General features: G+C 38.2%; 2 protein-coding genes across 7 annotated transcripts in view; both read right to left on the reverse strand.

The window, feature by feature from the left end:
- The window catches only part of Cep192 (centrosomal protein 192), a 113,680-nt gene extending 110,907 nt beyond the window's left edge, over positions 1–2,773 (reverse strand). For all 4 annotated transcript variants that reach the window (XM_076837265.1, XM_076837263.1, XM_076837262.1 and 1 more), the window contains exons 1-2: positions 2,714–2,773; positions 2,036–2,206 (exon numbers count right to left, since the gene is read on the reverse strand). In XM_076837265.1, coding sequence (XP_076693380.1) covers positions 2,036–2,145 — 110 coding nt within the window. In that variant the 5' untranslated portion in view covers positions 2,146–2,206; positions 2,714–2,773. The remainder of the gene's footprint in view (positions 1–2,035; positions 2,207–2,713) is intronic.
- Positions 2,774–5,541: 2,768 nt separating this feature from the next.
- Positions 5,542–24,634, reverse strand: part of Seh1l (SEH1 like nucleoporin) — a 29,424-nt gene continuing 10,331 nt past the window's right edge. Inside the window, exons 4-9 of one of the 3 annotated variants that reach the window (XM_076837267.1) lie at positions 22,749–22,960; positions 15,651–15,749; positions 11,714–11,854; positions 10,615–10,772; positions 9,146–9,296; positions 5,542–6,277 (exon numbers count right to left, since the gene is read on the reverse strand). In XM_076837267.1, the coding sequence (XP_076693382.1) occupies positions 6,076–6,277; positions 9,146–9,296; positions 10,615–10,772; positions 11,714–11,854; positions 15,651–15,749; positions 22,749–22,960 (963 nt within the window). In that variant the 3' untranslated portion in view covers positions 5,542–6,075. Of the gene's footprint in view, positions 7,922–9,145; positions 9,297–10,614; positions 10,773–11,713; positions 11,855–15,650; positions 15,771–22,748; positions 22,961–24,634 lie in introns of all 3 variants that reach the window. The other 2 variants (XM_077105643.1, XM_077105644.1) reach the window with 2 other exon arrangements.

Below are 24,634 nucleotides of genomic sequence, written 5' to 3' on the forward strand. Positions count from 1 at the left end.
ATCAATAGAGAATCTACAAGTTTACGTTGACCTTGGTTCAACTTGACCCTGATCATAGTACTCAGGAGATGCTACTCAAATTCTTCTCCCAAATTTCTTCATAGCTAGTGTCTTCCTTTCACCTCAACTTAAATGTCACCTTCTAAGAAAGATTCTCCCTTATCATTAAGTCAAATGTAACCCCACAGCCTATCACATTCATTCTACACTTACCACTACTGATTTTTGTATGTCTGTCTTCTTCCATTGAAACCAATGCCATCTGAGTGCAGGGGCCTGCCTATCTGTCCATCACTATTACCCAATGTCTAGAACAACACCTAGCAAACAGTAGCTACTCAATAAATATTTGTAAACTGAAAGAGGGGCAACATTCTTGGCATTTGCCTCATCTTTGACTTTAATACCTGTATATTTAGAAGGTCCATTTCTTGGGAAATTGTCTTTCTTGTTCAAATATATTTCCAGAATCTAATATACAAGCTGGGAATACAAGTTGATATTCCATGTCTACTTTATTATCAAATTATGTGCTTAATATTTTATAATTTTCCTAATCCTTTTGTCAAGTTTATAAAGTAGCCATTATCCCTACTATCAAGGAAACAAGAGAGAGAATCAAGATATTTTTCCAAGTTATAGGGTGCAAGTGAGACAGCAGGGGGATTCCCACTAAGTAAGTCTGGTCCTAGAGTGTTCTTTCCTCCATATTAATGCCACCTCCCTCATCTTCAAATCACCTTGGGCCAGAACCTCTATCCTGAGATCTAGATCCTGATTTCCAAATGGCTCTTTGACAACTATACCTTATCCCTGAATGTCCCTCAGGTAATGCAAAGCCAACAAATACAAAACCAAACTAGTACCTTTCCTCCACCAACCCCTCCAGTTAACTTCAGTCTTGATGTCATCCTTATTCATTGCCTATTACCAAGACACCTAGGATCATTCTGATCTCTCCTGCTCTCAATGAGTTATCAGTTTATAATAGTTCTAACTTCAAATACATCTCTGGAGCTGAGGCCCACTACATTCCCCATGCTTGCTACTTCTTACTTCAAAATTATTGCACAAGACTCCCAAGTAGCCTGCCCAAGTCCAGTTTTATAATTACTAAGATATTCATTCATTTCTAAACATACAAACTACTTAAAATATATAGTGAGGGCTGGGATTGTGGCTCAGGGGTACAGCACTTGGCTAGCACATGTGAGGCACTGGGTTTGATTCTCAGCACCACATACAAAATAAATAAAGTTATTTAAAAAAAAAAAAAAAAAAAATATATATATATATATACACACACACACACACACACACACACACAGAAAGAGAGAGAGAGAGAACTCTTCAATGGTTATCCCTACATAGAAGGGGTCAGATCCAAGGAAACTTCTGTTATTACTCAAAGATCACACACGCAACAATCATTATCAAGCAAAAACCACTGTACTTGGGATCAGGAATGCAAAATTAAATATGGTGGCCTCCTCAGGGAGCTGATAATCCCTGTCAAAGAATAGACAGCTAAATGCTTCAGCAGAGATTTGCTATGGAAACACAACCCATTAAGAAATTCCTCAAGATGTAATCTAGTACCTGTCTGTCTTGTTTCCAGAACGGATTATACTGTTCTAGACCATTCATGAACAAACCCACATTCCTAAAGCTTTCCTAGAGGGAAAAATTCCCTAACTTCCCTCTGCATTGCATTATTCACACTTCCTCCACCATTTAAAGTGAACACACTGATACCTTTTCCTCTGCAATATCTGAAACAAGTAGCCATCTTCACCATTTCACATATGGCTTTACTAGCATTAAATCAGTTTAATAATATTTCTGGATACATAAAAGGTTATTTTCTGCAGTCCTTAGCTGTTGATCAACATATCCAATTGAACATGTTTAAAAGTGCATGTTGTGGAACCCAAAACCTAGTCAAACTTCCCAACATTCATCATTTACTCTTGGCACCTTGAAGATAAAATTCAGAATTAGCTAAACATTTAATATGTTACTTTTCAAAGCTTACCTCAAACTTCGCCGGTAATATTGAAATTTGGAGAAAAAGTTGATTTTCCAGCAGATAAAACTCCAGTAGAATAACTTCAAAGTGGTAACCACAGATGGAAACACTGTCATATACACAGCTGTCCTCCAAACGACAGCATGGAGAGGAATCTCATAATTTATTAAACAAAGTCTGAAATGAAGAGCAACGCAAACACACATTGATAGTAAACATTATCTAATTCAACGTTCTGTTCCTAAGATAATCATAGGTAAGAAATGGAAGGTTTTAGGAATGAAGGTGAACACAGAAGCCTAAGGGAGTGACTGAGTGACTGGGTATAACAAAACCCTCGACGTGAACGACGTTACCACCCGGGTCAGTTCAGACAGAAAGAAGCCAGAACCGCCACCACAATGCCCACGAAGGCAGAGGCCCTGCAGGCAACTCCAGAACAAGGCGTCTGTCCCTCCGCAGCTACCAGACACCAAACGAGGGGTGGGGAAGCATGGGCGCCACCCACCAGAAGCCTACCTCAAGGCCCAGAGCCCCGCTCGCCCGCCCGCAGTGGCCTCGCAGGGCCCGAGCAGCCCGGGGGCCGCGGCCCGCCCGCCTCCGGGCCAACCGTCGCCACCCCACAGCCCCAAATCGAGCTGCCGCCCCGGGCGTGGGTGCACGCGAGACACCGCCCCTACTCACCCAGCCCACCCTCAAGGCTCCGGGAGCAGTCACTGCTGCAAAGACGCCCACGGAGGGAAGGCGCGTCAGGCGGCACCGCCAATGCGCGTGCGCAAGTGCGTACCGCCCCCAGCCGGCCTTACCGTGGGCCCTCGGGTTTACGTCAGTTCGCGTCAGAAGGCGAAGGGCGGGGGCGCAGAGCCGGCCTTGGATTGGGTGGCGCGGGGTGATAGCGCGGCTGGAGCCGCTGATTGGAGGGGCCCGCGCGCCCTGGGTTTGAAGCTGCGTGGCCAGGGCCGCCGGGTAGCGGAGTTGGGGTGCCGCCCCTGACGCCCTGGCCTGCTTGGAAGCAGAGCTCACCGCGCTCACTTTGGGACCCCAGGACACTGGCTTTCGCCCCCGCAAATGATATCCTCCCGTCCTTAGCAGCCGCGGACCTTTCCTACCACCTCTTGGCAGGCGCTGAAATGTGGCAGCTTGCTTTCAGTCATTCAGATCAAAAAGGTCGTGCGTACCTTTCATTCAAAATTTATCGCAAAAAGTTTTCATACAGTCCTTTACCTCAAAATTTCTTCCATATAGTGTCAGGTAAAAGAGGTCCCTCTTTCCCAAAGCTAATTCCTTAACTTCATTCAGCAGTTACTGGATATTTTTTAAAGATGCACTTGGGAGGAATGAAGAGGGGAAAACACCGAGTTGAATTTAAACTTGGTTTAAACTTGACCCATTCATTTGATTAATTTGTTTCCTCAAAAAAAAAAAAAAAAAAAAAAAAAAAAAAAAACCTTCCTAGTTATTAATCCTGTTTACCCTTTCTACTGGTTCCCTTCTCTACGAAAAATGCTGCTCCTCTCTATACATACACACACCTTCCATTATTCTGCTTTTATGGCCTCTTTGCACCTCTCTTGATTTCTCTTAAAACCCTCCAGACCTAGTAGCATCTGTGTACTAGAGTACTGTGATCAGGGTCAAGTTGAACCGAGGGCCAACGTAAACTTGTAAGTTCTCTATTGATGGTATAAATTTTATGACAGTGTTTTCCAAACTTGGACATTTGTTTACCACTTCTTGGTCACTTTGCGATATTCATGATTTTCTAATGACAAAGAGATCTGCAGGCAGTAAAGCCAAGCTACCTACATCTGAGTGCTGGCTCTCCCTTGTTTCATCCTAGCTTTGTACCTTGGATGAGTAGCAATAAGCCCAGTTTTCTCATCTGTAAAAGCATATTTAGATGACTGGCCCCAGAGGCTTGCTGTGAGGATATAAAGCAGTTAACTCATGTAAAGCATCTAGAAAAGAATTGGTACACAACGGTACTCAACAAACATTAGCCATCATCTTACACCTCAATATCTAACCTTCTTGCCCACTGAAAAGGAGGAATAGAACTCTTGACTCCAAATCTCCTTAGACATTTAGTAGAGCCAACACAGGCCCCGCCCCATAGTCATGAATGCCTCAGTCAAACATCTCCCATAGCTTCTTTACCAAGTACTCTAAATGTTATGCCTCAGTCACAAATATTCAAAACCTTCCACAATGAATGATTCCAGATTAATCTCCCACTGGCTCCTTAAATGTTCTCTGCTCTTCCATCAGACTTTTACCTATTTCCTAAGCACTTTACCCTGTTTCATCTTTCTCCACCTCAACTCCACCTGTTGAAATCCCACATCCCTTCCAAATCTTGCCAGCTCAGTTAAGTAAATGGTTTTTATGCCAACTATACAGTTTCTACCTTTCTTACAAAACAGAACCCATTTCCTTTTGTAAACTGGAAATGCCTTCTCCCACCAGAATGTATGCCGACTACTTTTTTCTATTTCTTGTATGTCTTATGGTGTTTTGCACATAGTAAGTGCCCAGTATTCACTAAATTGGAGAATGGTCTCAACTCTTTTTCACTCCAACCCCAGTTAACTCCAAAATGATGGAAACCTCAAAGACATGAATTATTAATTCTGAGCTAGATCCATCCTTAAACTGGAGTCTTTGCTTTGATCCGACATAATCTAAAAGTCCTTTAACAAAAGGAAAACCATCAAGAATTATTTGAAAAGGATTTCTTTTTACCCTGGAATGCTAACTTTACAGACAAAACATCTTAATTAAAAACAAAATTCATATATTCCTTAAACTAAATGTAGTATATATTCTATAAAAACCTATGAGGCTGGGGCTGGGGCTGCGGCTCAGTGGCAGAGAGCTCACCTAGCACATATGAGACACTGGGTTCCATCCTCAGCACCACATAAAAATAAAATAAAGGTATTGTATCCAGCTACAACTAAAAAATAAAAATATAAAAAAAAAAACAAACTATGAGGCTGGATGCGGTGGCACATGCCTGTAATCTCAGTAACTTAGAGAGTTGAGGCAAGAGGACTGCAAGTTAAAGGCCAGGGTCAGCAACTTAGCCATATTTGAAATACTATTCAAGATACATCTCCTTTTAGCCCTGAAGGTTAAATTCTTGCCAGGTCCTAAGAAATATGAACCTATAAGAATATTACTAGCCTCATAGTTTTAATCACTTCACCATATTATCAAGTGTATTCTAATCTCTAACTTTAAAATATTTTAGAAAATAATCTATTCCAATGTTGAATAACCAAGTTAGTGATAATCAACATCTCTCAGTTCTAGATTTAATTTTCATGTTGGCATCCTAATCCCTTTATTTTCCTTTTGTTTGGATTTTTTGGTTTCTGTGATGTGGTGGAAGGAGAGTAAGTCGTATGAACAATCTTAAGTAAGTTACATTCTATTTTTATAAGGCAACAGATTCATGTCTTTTAAAATAGATTTTATTAAATAACTACTTGGATAATAATTACAAAGGCTTTAAATAGAAATTCCAAGTAGTGAAAGACAATTTCCTTAAAAAAAAAAAAGACAAAATATCCATATTGTTTTGCTGCTTTATACACAGGAATGATTTATTTTACACATTAGTCACAACATTTAGCCTGTAAAAATTAAAAACATTTCTTAATATGTCTCAAAGGCAGAATGAATTCCATAATGATGTTTTCACATTAACCAGTATGACAAAGCAGAAGAAATTTAAGACTATGATAACAATTCAAAATAAAATTTACAAAACAGGCACTTGGAAGTCAGCTACTGTGTAATTTTCACAGTTGATATTTGTACACATTTCATCAAAGGTTATCAACCAGTGAAGCCAATGTTCCTTTGATGCAGACTCACAAACAGGTTTAGGTTCCAAACACTGTGTTCTGGTTGTGATACATGCAAGACAGACCCTAAATAAGAAAAGTCTTCTGAAAGAAAAAGAAGAAAAACAAAAAGCAGCCAGGAATGAAAGCATTTACAAGCATTTGAATAAGGCCTTTAAATATTAAGTCAGTGTTTTAAACCCCTTCATTCTCAGGTAAGGGATTAAGAGGCCGAGAGAGAGATCGTCTGCGAGGGTGAGGATACTGGAGGTTGGCAGTGTCAGCATCGCAAGAGGGCTCTAGCAGAGGAGGAGGAGGAGGAGGAGGAGGAAGGAGCTGGGCATAACTGGACCATCTCGATCCAGCCCGTGGGGAATCCAGAGGGGGAAAGAAATACCTGAAACAACGGAGACAGGAACAAAACACCAAAACAAAACAAAACAAAACAAAACAGGAAAAAAAAAAAAAAGAAAAGAAAAAACAAAACAGAAGAAAAAGAGAAAAGTAGTAAATACAAAGAGAACCAAAGAGGAGAAAACACATGCTGGAAAAAAAAAGCTTTAGTATATTCATGCCAAACTAACAGAACATAATAGCACAAACCAAGACCCTTACTCAAATCAAGACTGCTTAAGCAATTATAGAAACTTGAAGGAAAGAAATACAATCTGTTAAAATATCAAAGAAATTATCAGTATGAATGTTACAAAGACATTAATTTTATAAATTTAAAACGTTGTCTAACCTCTCAGAAATATGTCTGATGCCATTCTGTAAACTGGCAATCTAATGAGCTTTCTCGCTGAGAGCAGTGCTCCATCTGTAGCAGCAGCAGGCACACGTTTTTTTAGTGCATACATGATACTGAAAACCAATTTGAATATACCTTCACATTGTATTTCTGGCTACTGCAACATACTTTTGAAGAAATACAATCATTAAATATACTTATTTTTCTGCAAAAACCTTAAAATAGCTACAGAATTTTGATATGTAAAAGGACTCAAAGAATTATTATGCCCTATTATCATTATTGCGCCACTGTATAACTTACCCGTAATACTTATGCATTTTAGCAAATGTAAAGATTTATAGCTATGTCATCAAGATCAGAGCCTTAGAGGACATGAACAAACTGAAACAGCAAACTAAAGGAAGTCCTGAGACATGGGATTTGTAAGTTAATTTGCATGCACACTTTTAGCAAAACTGTAACTGATTATATTTCCAAATTGTGTCTTGAAGGAAACTTTAAGCCATGAAATCACATCACAAAAATATACATGCACATATCAGAAACATTTAAGTCTTTAGTGAATATGAATTGGAAACATATAAAGCTGTTTCCATTTCCCACCAAATTATGAATGAAACAATACCAAACACTCCACTTGGCTACAAACTGTACAGTCAAATTACTTTCATCTTACTAATACTACTTTGCTAATTTCCTCATTTACTACTACTTTTTAAATATTACAAAGGAATGACAGTTGTATGAAATAATATCATTTATAAAGCAATTCTACAAAAGGTAAACAAATTAGCACTCAAAACAATCTTTATGAAAAATATTTATTCAATCTTCGAATTAAAATTATAAAAATTCATCATGTTTAGCTTATTTAGAAAACAAAAGAAATATATCTATATTCTCCAAATGGAATAAAATGGTATCTTCCCTCCTCCCAACCAGTTATAAGGATTCAACAATCCTTTTAATTTTCAAATCCAACTGAGTTTCAGCAACATTTCAAAAAATTGTTTTGGTGACAATGTCTCAACAAAAAGCCTCTCCATTTAAATCTCAAGAGTTTCAAATAGTGTCAATAAACTGACTATACAAAAAAAAATGATATCAACTGCATTTCTAAAGGCCTTTGGGGCTGCGTTTAGTAGTAAGCAGGCTGCTGGTGTGTCCTGGGAGAGGTCAAACGGCGCTGGGGAAGGGGGAAAGGAGCTGGCGTCCCATTCCTGTGTGCATGCAACAAGCAGCAAAACAGCAGAGTTACTCCAGTTAGCTTGTACTCAGCTGTGCTTTCTGTTAAAGGACATAATGCAAATGGAGAAGGGAAAATGCATCACAGATCTAACACAGATGGGTATTGGCACAATAAGAACACAGATCAAACACGTCAAAGCTATGTACGAAAGAAAACGGGCAGTACAGGCAGCCTCCTAAAGCCAGATTTAAAATATACACTCTAGTATTCTTTGCTTCATGAACTCATCTTTATAATCTGCCATCTTATGTGGCAACCTAAAATTGTTTTAATAGATGTAAAACTAAAAATCGCAGAATCAAGTAGCAAGACTTTCTTTTTCCTGTTTTTTGTTTGTTTGTTTGTTTTGTTTTGTTTCCTTTTTCTTCTGCAGTGCTGGGGATCAAACCAGGGCCTCATACTCATGACTTCTTTATAAAAATATAACAACATAATAATACTTGAAGAAACTTTAAATACAATTTTCTTCTTTTATTTAGGATCTAGGAAGACAATAAGGGTAATGTGCAGAACCAAGCTACAGCACAATGACAGCACAAATCAGTTTGTGAAGACTTAGTTTTGACGTTTCCTAAACTCCATTTCAAATTATCCAAAAGGGTATATTTAAAATAACTTTCTTATAAAGTCACATATTTGAAATTTGAATATGAAAACAAAATGATTCTTAGGGTTACATCAAGTTTTCTTTTGTTCTAAAGGTTCTTTATTATGAGAAGCAAGAATCTAATAATATGCTAAATATTCTAAAAACTCAAGACCTGGGGTGTTATCATTTCCTCTTATAATCTACTTTAAAGTTTTAAACACAAAAGCCAAATCATTTAACTCACTCTCTTTTACAAAGCCTTAATGCATTTTATTCAAAATTTGTTTGACCTAATGCGAAAGCAGAAACTACATGCTCTAAGCACTAAAAAAACAGTGCTTATCCAGAACTAAAACCCTCCCTATTAAACTATTTATTCTTCCTCTCACTGCTGCAGAGGCAAGGTAGAATATGAAAGCTGCAAACATTTCTCCTAATAGACCATTCAATTCAGAATATAGTTTAGTTTAATGACCTCCCAACCTACCTATAAAAATTATGACCAAGTAAGCCAAATTCAGAGCTAACAACGTCAATTTTTAAATTCTAACACTAATAATTTGTACATTTTCTCATTCATCCTAAAATTCATAAAACAGCATGCCTTTAGTGTGATGACCAGAATGATTTAAAAAAGAAGACAACTTCTGATTTTTCCCACAGAACAGCCTACCTGCTAGCAGAAGATCCATTTAATGAGTTTTGAAGACTTGGAATATTTGAACCTAGGGAAGGGTTTGAGTTTCCTTGCTGAGAACTCCCATTGACTGGGCTCCCATTACCTTTCAAGATGCCAGTACACTTCCAGTTGTCCATATAATTAGCTAAAAGAAAAACGGTCAAAGACATCAACATGAGTGATACCTGTGCACAGTAGCATAAATCCAGATTCATGTCCTCAAACAGTAATTAAAGAAATGAGACAGAAACTGTGGGCTACATTTCTTTCCAGATAAGTATTAAAGACCTTTTGTTTTAGGTTCTGGGAATGGAAGCCAGGGCCTCAAGCATGCCAGGCAAGTGCTCTACCACCGAGTTACACCCCAGCCCATTTTCTATTTTTTTTTTTTTTTACCACATTATCATGTTATGAAGTTAATATCACAATAAAATCTCCATCTCTGCTATAATGAATCTGCATAAGGTAATGAAGATATCTTCTTGGTTATGTGGGGACCTGCTATCTTCACAGATGGATGTGAGCAGCAAAACCTTTGACTGTAGATTGGACTGGCTTATCCAACATGGCCCTACAGTCAAAGAGCCCAGAAAATTCAAGTGAGGCTGCAGAGTCCTGACTGAGGCCCAGAGGAAAAATGACAGCACAGTTCTTTTAAAATCAAATGACACTGAGGAAAGGAAAATCTGGGCTATTTCTGCCACGGGAGGCCCAAGGTTTAGCCAGACTGCACTTCGAGAAACAATGGCCACTCAGTGTAGTGACACAATATGGCTATGCCAAGTACAGCATGCTGCCCACCATCGTGGTGTACAAACCACAGACTTTCCTCCTGCTGGATAAACAATCGTGGAAAAGTGCAGAAACAAGCTACAGAGACACGTCTTGTCAACCACCCAGACCTAGCTCCCTCTCAAGAATGCTACATGTAAGAAACTAAGAATCAGAGTCCCAGGACTGGGGTTGTAGCTCAGTGCTAGAGTGTTTGCCTAGCATGAGTGTTAGGCACTGGGTTGGATTCTCAGCACTACATATAAATAAATAAAAGTCCATTGACAACTAAAAAAAAAAAAAAAAAATCAGAGTCCCAAGAAGTCCCAAGAAAGGAGGTGGAGAGGACACTAGATTTAAGGACTGGTTGTCTAATGTAATTATGTAGTAAGAGATGACCTTCAGTCCTATCCCAAGTTTGTAGAAGAGCCACACAAGTTACATATGTAGTAAATGATATCTGTTTATTGATGATACTACATACTGTTACCATTATTTTTAAAAGTTGCCATGTTATATAAAGAAACAATTCTATCAGTCATTAAGTACTGTGAACTAAGTAATAAGATACTGATTTTAAAGTTACTATAAAAGGTAATTCTTTTCAAAATATTTCAGAATTTACATTCCTCAATGAAAATTCTAAAAGCAAAATATAAAGCAATAATTACCCTCCATGGACCGCTTCCTACCTTTCCACAGTCTTACACAGCCATCATCTCCTGAAGAGGCCAGCACTGTTCCAGTTATATTCCAACTCACTCGCCAGACCTGAGAATTATGATTATCAAACTGAGCCACTATATGGATTTCAAATTTTGTTGGCCCACCAGAGGAGGTAAGTTCTTTCCTGTTAATTAGGGGAAAAAATTTTTTCTGAGGAATTCTGAAGGAAATTTTTAAACTTAATGATAAATTATATGTACTGTCCTAAATAAGAAAGACAAATGATCTCATGTACTTTATTTACTACATAATTTTATAATAATTTGTCTATCTGTATACTCCCCTATCCCAAGCCCTTGAGCTGGTCAAGTGTGGCCATCTTTTTTTTGGTACTTGGATTAAATCCATGACACTTTATTACTGAGCCACAGCCCGAAGCCCTTGTTATATCCTATTTTGAGAAAGGGACTCACTAAGATGCTTAGGGCCTCACTACGTTACTAAGGCTAGCAGCAAACTTTCAATCATCTTGCCTCAATCTCCCCATTTCTGGAATTACACCACACTCACTGCACCAAGGCTGCTAGTGCCATTTTCATTTGATTCCCCCACAGGACCCAGAGTGATCCCAGCCCATAAATGATACTCAGAGACAAATAAGGATATTATTTCCCCAAAAAAGGCTGAGGAATCAAATGCTTGATAATAATTAGCTGAAAAAGGAAGAAAAGCAAGAAGGGAAGAATGAAAAGAAAAAGAACTAAAACTCACATTTCAAAATTAAAACTAGCGAGATTATTTGCAAAATGTCTCAATCTCAATGCTAATTTAGTTTTTCCTAAGTAGATGGCCACTTCTCATCTTTGGAACATTTTGTAGGGTACCAATTATATTTAGAGTACCAATTCATTGTACCAATTCATTGTTAGTATTAGCCTAAATAAAACAGTTAAGAGAATGTAAGTCTCCTCTCTTTACTCAATTCCCCATCCCAAAGAGTGACATAGTTACATATACAATGTTCATTAAAGAACCATTCTTCAAATCATAGTTACCAATTCTCTCTTCCAAAGACAATTAGGGGGCAAGAGTATTTTCAAATGCATAATTGTTTCTAAAACTCACCTCACAGGCTTTAATGTAAAAATTCTGACATCTTTGGTTGCTATTGCTAGAATATGAAAAGATCTTCCCAAGTTTGGAGCAAACGCAATATCATGTACAGGATCAGTGACTGTCATGAGAGTTTCGGCTTTTGCATATTTCCTAATGAAAAAAACAATTTACATTAAAATTTCTGAAAATAAAATTTGCAAAACTCCACATCAAAGTACCTCAATTTTTTTCATTCTGTTCATAATCAAGGCATGTTCACCTCTGCAGTGGGCTGAATAGTGGTCCCCAAAAAGGGACCAAATCCTAACCCCCTAAACCTGTGAACTAGCCTTATTCAGAAAAAGGGTCTGTGTCTAAAGATCTCAGGATGAGTTCATCCTGAATTTAAGGTGGACCCTGAATCCAGTATTCACTGTCCTTTCCTAAGACAAGAGAAGAAACAGAGATGCAAAGAAGGCTCTAATGAACAGAGGCAGAAACTGGATTTACACCACCACAAGCCAAGAACTCCTGGAGCCGCAAGAAATGCCAAGGAGAACAGACTTCAGGCAACGTACAGCCCTGCCAATGGCTTGATTTCAGATGTCTGGCCTCCAAAACTATAAGCAAACAATTCTGCTGGGCTGTTACTCAGTTTGGGGTAATTTGTTATGGCAGCCCCAGGAAACCAATGTAACCTCCCAGGTTTACTCCTTTGATAATTTAACTTAAGACAGTTTATAATAAAAATTTAACTAAAATTAAGTCTTGGTTTAGGAACCATTGATATAGTTTTTAAGAAACAGGCCAGGAATTAGCTACATGCGTGAGTGTAAATTAAAAAATAATAATAATAAAGCTGGGAGCAATGGGAATTGAAGTTTATCACAAGGTGACTAAAGGAACTGCCCAAGTCTAGTTCACTCTTACAAATCTATTTATCTACAGATAAAGGAGAACAGTGAGGAGCTGGCAGGTCAGTTTTCTACATACCCTCCGAAACAGCGGTGCTTCCCTGCCTTCTATACTTAAACCTTCTCACCCTGACACCTTTCAGAATAGCTACCAAGCTAAAAAAACTCTAGTTCCTCTCTTTGAGCTCCTCTTTTTATAGACACAATCCCCTAAGCAGTCTCCACCATATGCTTGCCTCTACTGTGTGAGCCAATCATCAGCTGGCAGCTGGAAGTTTGCTGGCAGCTGGAAGTTTGCTGGGACCCCTTCAGCTGTCACTCTCAACAATCACCTAAGCAGTCTCCACCATATGCTTGCCTCTACTGTGTGGTCCACAGCTGCCTGGAAGCTTCTGAGAGATGTACACTCAGCACCACCACAAGCCCAAGCAATCAAGAACATGCATTTTAACAATATCCACAGATGACCTACCTGGACAGCAAAGTTTCTATGCTCATTGCTTCACTACCCATATACCAATCAATTCCCATATACACATATATGTGAATGAATATATGTGTATACACATGTTTTCATATTCAAATTTACACACACACACACACATGTACATCTCACCTCCAATCCAGTCCCTTCTGCCAAAGACCAGATAAGAGGGAAGGATAGCACTAAAGAGCACACACATTAAGTCAGAGTGCCCATGTCCAAATCCCAGCCTGTTCAATCATGGCTATACTGTGACCTTTAGTAAGAAGTCCTAAGGTAGCAGTGACACCAGCATTGTGGCAGATCCTAAAGAGTACAGGACCCCACTTTCAGGTGGTCTGGCTTTTGGAGCCTCCTCCCGACAAGTACAGGCAAAACCAGCCCATGACTTGTGTTTAACCAAGGGAAGGAATGTGGAAAATTAACAGGATTACACTTGTGTGATGACATACACAAGCTAACAGTGCCCGTCTTGTGAGAAGACTCCCCTTGCCGCCTTGAAGAAGCACCTGCCATGCTGTGAGCAACCCCAGAAATGGTCCATAAGGGAGAAACAGTGACACTGTCAACAGCAAGTGAGCTCCTAAGTGTAGCCTCCCTGAACTGGGCCAATGCAACCATGAGCTCATAAACACTACTAAGATTGTGAAATTGCTGTGTAGCAACAGGTAACTATCTTAGCTTTCATGCCCATTTGTTCTTTAGATATTCCCACCTGGATGTCCCAAAGACACCTCAAACTAAGTACTTCCGAAGTGAATGGCCTCTCCCCTCATGTCGCATCCCATAGGCCCATCTCAGCAGGTGGCACTACTATCAGCCACATCAGAAGAACTCATTGGAGCTCAAAGGGACTCAGTAGTATCACTACATATCTTGGATGGGTCTCCTTAGGCCCTCCTCTCCACCACTGCCTTAGTACACACTCTCATGCTTTAACACAATGGAGCTATTTCATTAATTCCTCAATTTCCCTGGTTCCTGGTCTCTCTTCTAAACAGCTCCCCAGATCATCTTCCTAAAAGGTAAATACATGTGACTCTTCAGGACCCTTCAGAACACTGAAAGGAAAGAGGCCAAGCTTGCCCTGGCCTGCTGGCATGCCTCTTCCATCCTGAACTTGCAGTATAATGTCTTGCAGTATAATGTTGTGCCATGCTCCTGATCTTTGCTCCTACTTCCCTTCCTTCTCTGTCTGCAGATCACCTTCCATCTTTCAAAACTGAGGCTTCAACATCAATATCTCCCACTTTACCTCTCTCAGGCTCACAAGACCTTCTTTTCTGCTCTCCCTGGCACATGCTTCAACCATCACAGCATCTTCAACACTACACTATGTTCATCTGTATGCTAAAGGCTCTGAGCGCCACACATACAGGACTGTACTGTATTTTCTTTGGCTTAGCACAGTCCCAGGTACTTGTAAAATGTTCTTGCAAAAATCTGACTTTTGATGATTCTGTTGTTGTTTAATGGACCTGAAATAAGCTATACTTCATTAATGGTTATCTAATATTTTTCCTATCTAAAGAAACCAAATGAGGGGCTGAGATTGTGGCTCAGCAGTAGAACAGTTGCCTAGCACAGGCGGGACCGGGTTTGATCCTCAGCACCATATAAAAATAAAGACTGTGTTGTGTCTACTCCTAAAAAATAAATGTTAATTAAAAAAAAGAAAAAGAAAGAAAGAAACCAAATGAGTCTCAGTGGGAGTGAACAAAGTAATGAACAAAAAAAGACCTTGTTTCTGGTCTGACTCCCTATAAACTAGTTGTTTTACACTGTTGGTCTCTGTTTCTTCATTTGCAAAACAGTGCTAATAGAAAAGATGCCAACACTACTCATAGTATTCAAATTTCATAATGTACATTAAAGTATCCTGATCCTTTCCCCTTCTCCCTGACTACATTCAATCAGCCACCTGATCCTCTTGATACCACTAATCTCACACAGGCCATTTCTTTCTGTCCCAGGGCCACGACTGTACTACAAAGCCACTATAAATCCCTGCCCTGGACTACTGAATCCATTCATATTGCCCTCACCTATGCAGAGGTATACCACACTCCGATGCTGATACTCCCATTCACATGACCACAAGATTCTGGAAACCTAGACAGCAGGTCCTGCAGACCTGTGTCCTGCCTCCTCCTCCTTACCACCTCTCCCTTGTGCCTTTTGTGATATGTTGGCTCATATGTTGGTTCCTGGGCCTTCCTACCTGCACTCTTCTCCACATGGAGGGATTCTGCCCTTCTTGTCTGACAGACTATACTCAGCCTGCAGATGACCCTTCCTGGCCCCCAAACTGGATTAGGGCTCCCCAGGTATAAACTGCTCAAACTCTAATTCTCTTAGGTCATAAAATTCGCCTTCTTTCTCAGTATTATTTCTGTTTTCCCTGCAAGATGCTAAATACTGAGAGAACAATTACCTTCCCCTCATGAACCCCAGATCATCAAATCCTGGACAGAAGAAGTTGGCCTAATTCAGTTAATGAATAAAGGAAACATACTCTTAAATATTAAAGGCAACTCTGAACAGTAATTAACATCAAAGCAGTACTGACCTGGTGTTTTCGTTGTACTCAAAAATCTGAACCTTGGCCATTGCATTTGGACTACTGTCATCGCTGCCTACAGCAATCATTGGGGAATGAGCACGGGAGCTGAAATGAAGAGTAAAAACACTTCACATCATCATCATGACAGTGGATTCAAGAATCACAAACTCAAGACCAGCTGAGCATCTGCACCTCAGTCTGGCCCCACTGACTTCCAGCTCCCTGCCACTCACCTTACAGCCACACCTTGCAATATGTATGTTTAAAGATGTCACACAGGGGACTGATGGGTCAAGCTGTACTGAATTATTTCTAAAAACACATTTTCTATGGCTTAGAAAGGAGCTTTTTCCCCAAAAGAGAAAGTTTCAAACATTCAACAGATTAAAAAAGATACCTGAGATGCCTCAGCAGTCTGTCCTCCTGCAGACATGCAATGAAGAGGTACCTACTGTGGTGAACCTGACGACACAAAGTTCCAAATGCTTTGTACAAAAGGAAGAAACTCAGGCAGGAGGAAGAGTAGGAAAGACTACCTCCTGGAGGTGGATTTTGGGAGAGAACATGGATTTCCCCAGAACGTGTTTGTAGACGGCCGGTGTGAGATCGGGAATAAAGAATTGCTGTTTGAATCTACAAGCTGTGTGGTGGCTCGTGATTTTGTGCCCAGCCAGAGACTGCGGCATTTGGTGGCCCCTACGAGGAACATCTGAAGACAAGGTAAGTAAAATTGTTCGCCCCTGAGGAAGAGCAAAAGAATGGGTGACCATTTCAAAAAACAATGTGTTCTTGTTCTGATTTATTTTGTTTTTATTTCAAGTTGCCTGTTCCTAGAACTTTCTCAGGCAAACTGGGGAAAATGGTTGACTCAAGGTTTGAAGTTGTTCACCTCCAAGGAAGAGAAATTGTTAGAGGAAGGAGGAACTCCAGTAAGACCAAGAACAGTTAGAGCATATGTTGATACAATACAAAAATGTAGCCCATGGCTTTTTAAAGACGAGTTATTAAGTATATCAATGGGACCATCATGGTATCCTGTAGAAGGATTTTTCTTCAACAAGAGATGGCTAATTCTGTTTACTACATTTGTCTAAGATCTTGGTTTCTACAAAGATCTGATTAATTTAGAAAGCTAAAGTGTTAAAATATCAACCACTAAATATAAAATCAAGTACTCTTTACTTATTAAGTTCCATAAGGTAATATATTTAATCATTATGTGTGTTTTCATAAATTGGTGAATGGAAAAATGTTTAATATTGCTTTGGTCTATGTCTTTGCTGAAACAAGGTTACTAAGTGTTAAGATTCTATCAGGTGTAATTTACATACAAAGAATATAAGAAGTTTCAGTTGGGTTTCAATTATAGTATTATAGTACCATAAAAAACATGAAAGTATTTCATCTTATTAAAGTGGAATAATTTGTCTAAATTCAGAAATTTTATAAGGGTTGTTTCAGAATGTGAATTTATAAAAAGGGTTAACGGCTAGAAAAGAGATATTAAAAGATTGAAGATGTGAAAATATATTTTAATATAAAAGGTTAATAGAAAAATAAATGTTTCTAGATGAGATAATCTCTGTGTGGTAAAGTAAAAAGTTGTAAAATGCCATTTAAAAAAAGATTTTGAGGAAACTAAACTTACTTTAAAAGCTTGAGAAAGGAAAAAAAAAAAGGTATTTGTACATGGCAGATTGAGACAAAGCTTCTTAATGGAGTAAAAAAGGCCTTTGGTTGAAGGGCAGCCATGTAAACTAACATTAAGCGATTTAAACAGAATCTAAGCCTCGTTTAAAATAGTGAAGCTGTAGGTGGTGAAAAAGTACATTTAAAAGTACAGTATAGATGATAATTAAAAGGCTTTAAAAGGTTAATTTGAAGGTGGTTAAGATGCCTTCATGACGGAGGAAAGATTGCGTCATTCAAAGCCTAGTTAATCTTAAAAGCATTACTTAAAAAAAAAAAACAAAAAACCATAAAAATGGGAAGATAATAAGATAAAAGATATTTAGATAAAGAAGATTAAAAATTTGAAGTGAAAAATTTTAAAGACAGAAGTATAGAAAGTTGGGGCTGGGGATGTGGCTCAAGCGGTAGCGCGCTCGCCTGGCATGCGTGCGGCCCGGGTTCGATCCTCAGCACCACATACAAAACAAAGATGTTGTGTCCGCTGATAACTAAAAAATAAATATTAAAATTCTCTCTCTCTCTCCCTCTCTCACTCTCTCTTAAAAAAAAAAAAGAAGTATAGAAAGTTAAAAAGAAAAAAAGATAAAGAAGATGTAAAAAGAAAAGATGTAGGAAGATAGAGAAGATGTAGAAAGACAAGAATTTTAAACCCACAAAGTAGGAAACAAAAGAAAACTAGGAGGAAAAAAAGCAACTAAGGGTGAATGTACAAACCTTAGAAAACTAGAGGATAGAAACAAGATAAAGAAAATGGTTGAATATGTCAAGTAAGGTATTTCAGATAGAAAATACAAAAAGCTAAGACAACTATTAGATACAGACATGTACTTATTAAAGCAAAAAGAGGAATTGGAAAGGGGTATATATCCCCCAAAGATAAACTTAAAATAACCCTTTTTACTCTAAACTTTTTAAATTTGGATTCATCAGGACTTAGTGCTGCGGAAAGACATATGTATCCAAAAAATGTTCATAAGCCTAAGGTACTTTGGAAAGATATTCTAACAGGACAATGGAAAGGTACTGACCCAGTGATTGTCTGGAGTCGGGGTTCTGTTTTTGTTTTTCCACAGGAAGAACAGCAGCCGATTTGGATTCCAGAAAGACTAACTAAAGCAATTTCTACAGATCGAAAAGAAGATGATTTGACTCAAATCCATAACAGCTGATATCCAGAACTCCAGCTTGGCCATTCTTACATCTGCGACAGTGATTAACCAGGGTGCTTTTTTCAATATCTATTTTATTATTGCATTTTTCCACATCATAAGGTTCTATTTTTATTTTTTGAGCTCATACAAACCTAGGTTAATGTTTTTCTGATCAGTTTTATTTTTTGACTGTGGAGTTTTTAAACATTGCAATGAAGATTTCACCTAGGTAAAGCTACAAGGCCTTTATTATTATCTTATGTGTTGCACATTTGTGTTTTGTGTTGTATGTCTGTGTGTGCGTATGTCCATATTTCATATATGAGGAGCGCTCATGAGAAAATGGATCCAAATTATTTTTTTTTATTCACGTGATTTAAATGGCTTAATTTAAATTAGGTAAACAGCTGTTAAGGATTGTTTTTAAAGGTGGTTAACAGATCTGCTTGTTTACTAATTTAAATCAGGTAAACAGCTGTTAAGGATTGTTTTTTAAGGAGGTTAACAGATCTGTTTGTTTACTTTCACCTTTCCTTTTCATTATATTTAATAATTCTTTTCAGGATAATGGCTCTTTAGCATCATTGCCAGAATTCCTATCTTCATCCCAATGAATATAACTCAACAAGTATGCTCAATCAAGGAGTCAACTTACTTTGGGAGGAAACAGATTACTTTGGGAGGAAACGGACTTTGGGAGGAGACGGACATATTGATAGATTCCTCCACTTTGAACCGCTTGCAGAACTTGCCTGGACTATGTAACTATCGGTTAGTGCAGCAAATTGTGGTAATGCTGGCATATCTTTGCTGATGGTGTCACCAGTGATGCAATTTTTATTTCCTTGCCAGCGCACCACATGCTAATTGTGGTAATGCTGGCATATCTTTGCTGATGGTGTCACCAGTGACGCAATTTTTCCAAAGGAACTGTCAATTGGCTTGGTGTCGTGGCATTTCTGTATCCTCCTCCCTTCTGCTAGTGATGGTCTAAATTTGGGGGCCAATGGCTATATGCTGGACCAGTAGTCAGTGACGGGTATGATCCAATTGCAGTGGTATCAACCTAAGACAGGAGAATGACGCCTAAAGGTCAGTTTTCCGATGACGGGTAAGAACCGTATGTTGAATTGGACAACCTACCAGGCACAGTCCTTAAGCCACATTAACCTCACTCCCCCACTGGCACCAAGGCCAAATTTGGGGGCCAACAGAGGTGAGGCTGATATACCTAGTCTAGTTATCTCATTAGATCAGAAGTCAGCTTGTCACAAGTTATGAAGGATTCATTTCTGTTTTCTGTAAAAATATCAGGATGTCTGTATGGCCTGGCCATTAGTTGATGTTGTAAAGCTGATTGGAATGCCTGCCCGTGCCCTGAACTCACCCATGTCCGGTTTTCCCTGACCATATAACAACCCTTTCCTAAACCTTAGTGACGCCTCATAAATTCTGGCCTTCCCTGGCCGGATAATGACCCTCTCTGAGTCTCTAAGATCTCCATAAATTCTGATGCCGGGGCCAGCAAAAATGTAAACTTGTGTTATGCTCCTCAGAGTGTTGTTATCTGTAACCCCCCCACCTTGTGTAATTTTTGGGCTATAAAACTGGGCCAGAAAGAAGCCTCAGGGCTGTCCTTGGCTCCCACGATTTTGATGGGCAAGGCAGCCCGGCCGGTCGAAATAATAAGCTTGCTTTAATTTGATTTTAATTGGAGTCAGTGGTCTTTTCTTGCGTCGTGGTCTAACAAGGCAAAGAACCTCACCCCCTCACTGGTGCATAGACCTATCCACAAGTATGGCTGTATGCTGGACTGGTAGTCAGTGACGGGTATGATCCAGTTGCAGTGGTATCAACCTAAGACAGGAGGCTGACGCCTAAAGGTCAGTTTTCCGATGACGGGTAAGAACCATATGTTGAACTGGACAACCTACCAGGCCCGGTCCTTAAGCCACATTACTTGTTGTTTAATTAATCAGAAGGGGGGAGATGCTGGGAGCCATCAGCCAAGTAGGTATGACAATTTCCTTGCCAGCGTACTCCCATGCTGTCTAGTGGAAGGACTCCTGAAAGGTGACCTTGCTCAAGGACCAGGGTGGATCAGTGTTTAGGGTGTTCCCGGTTTAGCATAATAGGAGATTAGGGTGTTCCCCATTTAGAATAGGGCGTATCCTGCTGCCTGAGTTCCTCTTGAGTTCTTAGGGTCAGACAGTATATTTGGGGAGATAGAAGCCCAGTGGAGTGTGGATTTTGGGAGAGAACATGGATTTCCCCAGAATGTGTTTGTAGACGGCCGGTGTGAGATCGGGAATAAAGAATTGCTGTTTGAATCTAAAAAAAAAAAAAAAAAAAAAAGAAAGACTACCTCCTGGAAATCATTCATGCTCCCATATGAGGCTCCCCTCAAAATTTGTGTGTAGGCAACTTCATTTTAAAAAAAGCAGATGATGAGTAATCAGAATGGCTCTACTAAAGTGAACTATAAACACTCTTCATTTTTATACCAAATTATAGTAAGGTATCAATTTCTTTTGCCTCCCTCAACCAATATCTCAGTAATACTCTTGCTTAACCTCTAACCTCACTATTGTGATCGTTAACCTCTTCAAGTCAAAAGCAAAATGTGGTCATTAGGGAAAAAAAACAAAACATAGTTCTTCATTACTAAAGCTTCAGGTAATTAGATCAAGTCTTCTAATGTAAGAAAATTAACAGTATACTACAAAGTATTATGGTAGGAAATTCGAGTATTCCTGAGATTATTTTGCATAAACAACAAAGTTTTCAAGAAACAGATTATTACATCTGCATCTATACTGAATATATTACATTTGCATCTACAATGAATATTTACATAACCTAATGAAGAAAATCTAGCTACCACTTAATTTTTAGAATCAACTAGTAGTTCAAGAAAAAAATAATCATACATATATTAAATGTTTACATAATATATTAGAATATCATAAATCTTGTCAGTTATAAATAATATAATAAATACTAGAAAATAAAGGATCATGTAAGGTAGAAGCAAAATAAATTAACTTCTTTTTTAAGAAAAAAACCAATAATGTATATCTAAAAAGAACAAATAATCTGGGCATGGTAGCACACGCCTGTAATCTCAACGGCTCAGGAGGCTAAGCTGAGACAGGAGGATCAGGAGTTCAAAGCCAGCCTCAGCAATGGCCAGGCACTAATCAACTCAGTGAGGCCTTGTCTCTAAATAAAATACAAAATAGGGCTGGGGATATGGCTCAGTAGTTGAGTGTCCCTGAGTTCAATCCCTGGTACCAAAAAAAAAAAGAACAAATTTTTAAAAAGTGAAAACAATATATAACCTAAAAACTCATGTATCAGTAAGGAAAGATACAAATTTGAGATAATAATTACCAATATAACTAAAACAACTACCAACGTTACCACAAATAAAACATCTAATATTTACTAGTCTTATCGTGGGAGGTGGAAGGTTTTATGAAGGTGCTACATTCATCTTTCACAAGTGAGCATGAATACTGTTGCAAGACTACAGAGCAGGAGACTGGGTAGAAGTAAATCATTTATAGTGTAATATGACCACCAAGATTAAAGTCTAAAAACATAACTTCAACAATTTATTTTTAGAGGCCAAAGGAACTTTTGTACTCCTCTACATTACTTAAAAATTTTTTTACCAAGTGATTCTTACAATTTTTTAAAAGGTTACACACTACATAGCAGTTAAAAAGAAATTATATAAAAGAGCTTAATATACTTGCAGATGGGAAAATGCCCATGATGTACTTATCGTGTTGTGTGCCTACTACATCAGTGCATCTGGATGAATCTGCACATCTGTGTGTTTATCAATACACCAAATATTTATTTGTATATACTCAGAAAATGCCCAGAAAGTTCAGAATATTAACAATGGCTAGCATCCTCTGTGGGGTAAAAACACAGGGATGAAAGACATGGCAGGGAAGAAAAGGGAAAATTTTAATTCAAGATCACATAGTTAAAAAAAGCATTTTTGAAAAAAATAAATCATCAAATCATTAGCTTAAAAATTATTAGCCTGGGCTGAGGCTGTGGTTCACTGGTAGAGCATGTGCCTAGCACATGTGAGCTGGGTTCACTCCTCAGAACCACATAAAAATAAAGAAATATAAATAAGTAAAAAGGTATTGTATCCATCTACAACTAAAAAATATTTTTAAAAAATTACTATCCTGTTTTACTAGGATTATATTATCAGAGGTTTGATGGAGAAGCTTACCTTGAAGGGTTCCAAGAAATACAACTACAGCTTAGCTTACATGAGATCTCATGCTGCAGCGACCACTGGCTGAGATTCATAACGTCTGGTGCCTCGTATATTCTTACTATACCATCTGCTGAACAGGTCGCTAACATAAGACCCATATGTTTAGGAGCAAACTTCACATCAGTAACTGATGTTCTGCTGTCCACTAGAGTTGTCCTCTTCACCTGAAAAACAGTAATTATCAACCTAAATTATACACAAAAACAAAACATGGTATAGTGGAAAGAACATAGGCTTAGAATCACATACAAAGTCCTTTGCAATTTACTAGCAATAAGTTAGTAAAAGCTACCTGGGCCTCAATTTCCTACAAAGCACTTTGCAAAATACAACACACAAAAATCACTAACAAATTAATTACTACCTTTAAAGCAAAAGAAAGTCTGCCTTAGAAAGCCTACCTTTAACCAAGGACACTAATGTATGCCTGTCATCCCAGCTACTCTAGAGGCTAAGGCAGGAGGATCACAAGTCAGAGGAATAGCAGTCCGAGCAACTTAGCAAGATCAATTTTAAATAAAACTTAAATGAGGGAGGTAGTTCAACACCAGAACACTTGCTTAGGACGTACCACGCTCTGGGTTAACTGACCCAGTGCCACAAAAAGACAAAAAATGCCTAACTTTATTATGGAAGCAATCTCTCTTAAGCACATTGTTCTCAAAACTAGAAACTGTTAGAATTTACTATAAGTCACTTTGTCATGCAAAGCATGCTGCAAACAGTAATTAAATGAATTAAGATACTTAAACTATAGTAAATAGAAGGTTACAACGTCTCTCAAGCATAAAGGACAAGTAACCCCACTGGACCAACCTCATCTACTTTTAAGTGAAAGTATTTAAAAAACTAAGAAAATGAAGATAACAACATGATAATTACAGAATTCCAACATCACATTTTAAAAGCTATTTTCTGGAACCTAGATTACACAATATTTGCCCAAAACCATCAATAAAATTTATAAAACAGTTTATTGTCTGTGATTATCAAAATACTTCTTAAAGACTCCCAATACTAAAAATTTCTAAAAAACAGTATCACATAAAAATCAAAGATAACCTCTTAGCAAATTCTTGTCTACATATTACTAAATAATTCATATCGAGACAAATGAAAAAAACTAAGTATACTAATTATAGTTACTTTAAATACAAATAAATACTCTGAAATTAAAAGAAAAATCCTTCATATGCTAAAACTCCTAAAATTCCTTCTCTCCTCCTCAGTAGGCAGTCATTTGCCTTAGGAAGGCCCTAGTGCAAAAGCAATCAGAACAACCCCTGTCCCTATAGGAACAGTTGTAAAAAGAATATTGTTCAAGCAACAAAGTGACAGTAATTAAAATAGAGTGGTAAGAGCATAAGGAGACATACAAACCAAGAAAACAAAATATATATCAAAAACAAATCATCCTTATAGGGTTAACTGATTTTACAAGAAGACTGCCAAGACAATGTAAAAAGAAGAAAGGCCAGTCTGTTCAAAAAATGGTGTTGAGGAAACTGAATACTCACATCCAAAAGAATGAATGTGGACCCTATCTTATACCATATTCAAAAATTAACTCAGCTGAGTGTGGTGGTGTACATGTATAGTTCCAACTACGCAGGAGGCTGAGGCAGTAGATTGCTTGAGCACAAAAATTAGAGAACAGCTTCAGCAATAGTAAAACCCTGCCTCAAAAATAATTAACACAAAATGGATCAAAGACCTAAATATAGTTCTAGAACTATAAAACTGTTAGAACAAATTATTGGGGAAAGTCTTCATGACAATGATTTCTTGCATCTAACAAAAAAGCACAGGAAACAGAAGAAAAATAAATTCGATTTCAA

Source organism: Callospermophilus lateralis, chromosome 17, assembly GCF_048772815.1.
Source record: "Callospermophilus lateralis isolate mCalLat2 chromosome 17, mCalLat2.hap1, whole genome shotgun sequence".
Classification (NCBI taxonomy): Eukaryota; Metazoa; Chordata; class Mammalia; order Rodentia; family Sciuridae; genus Callospermophilus; species Callospermophilus lateralis.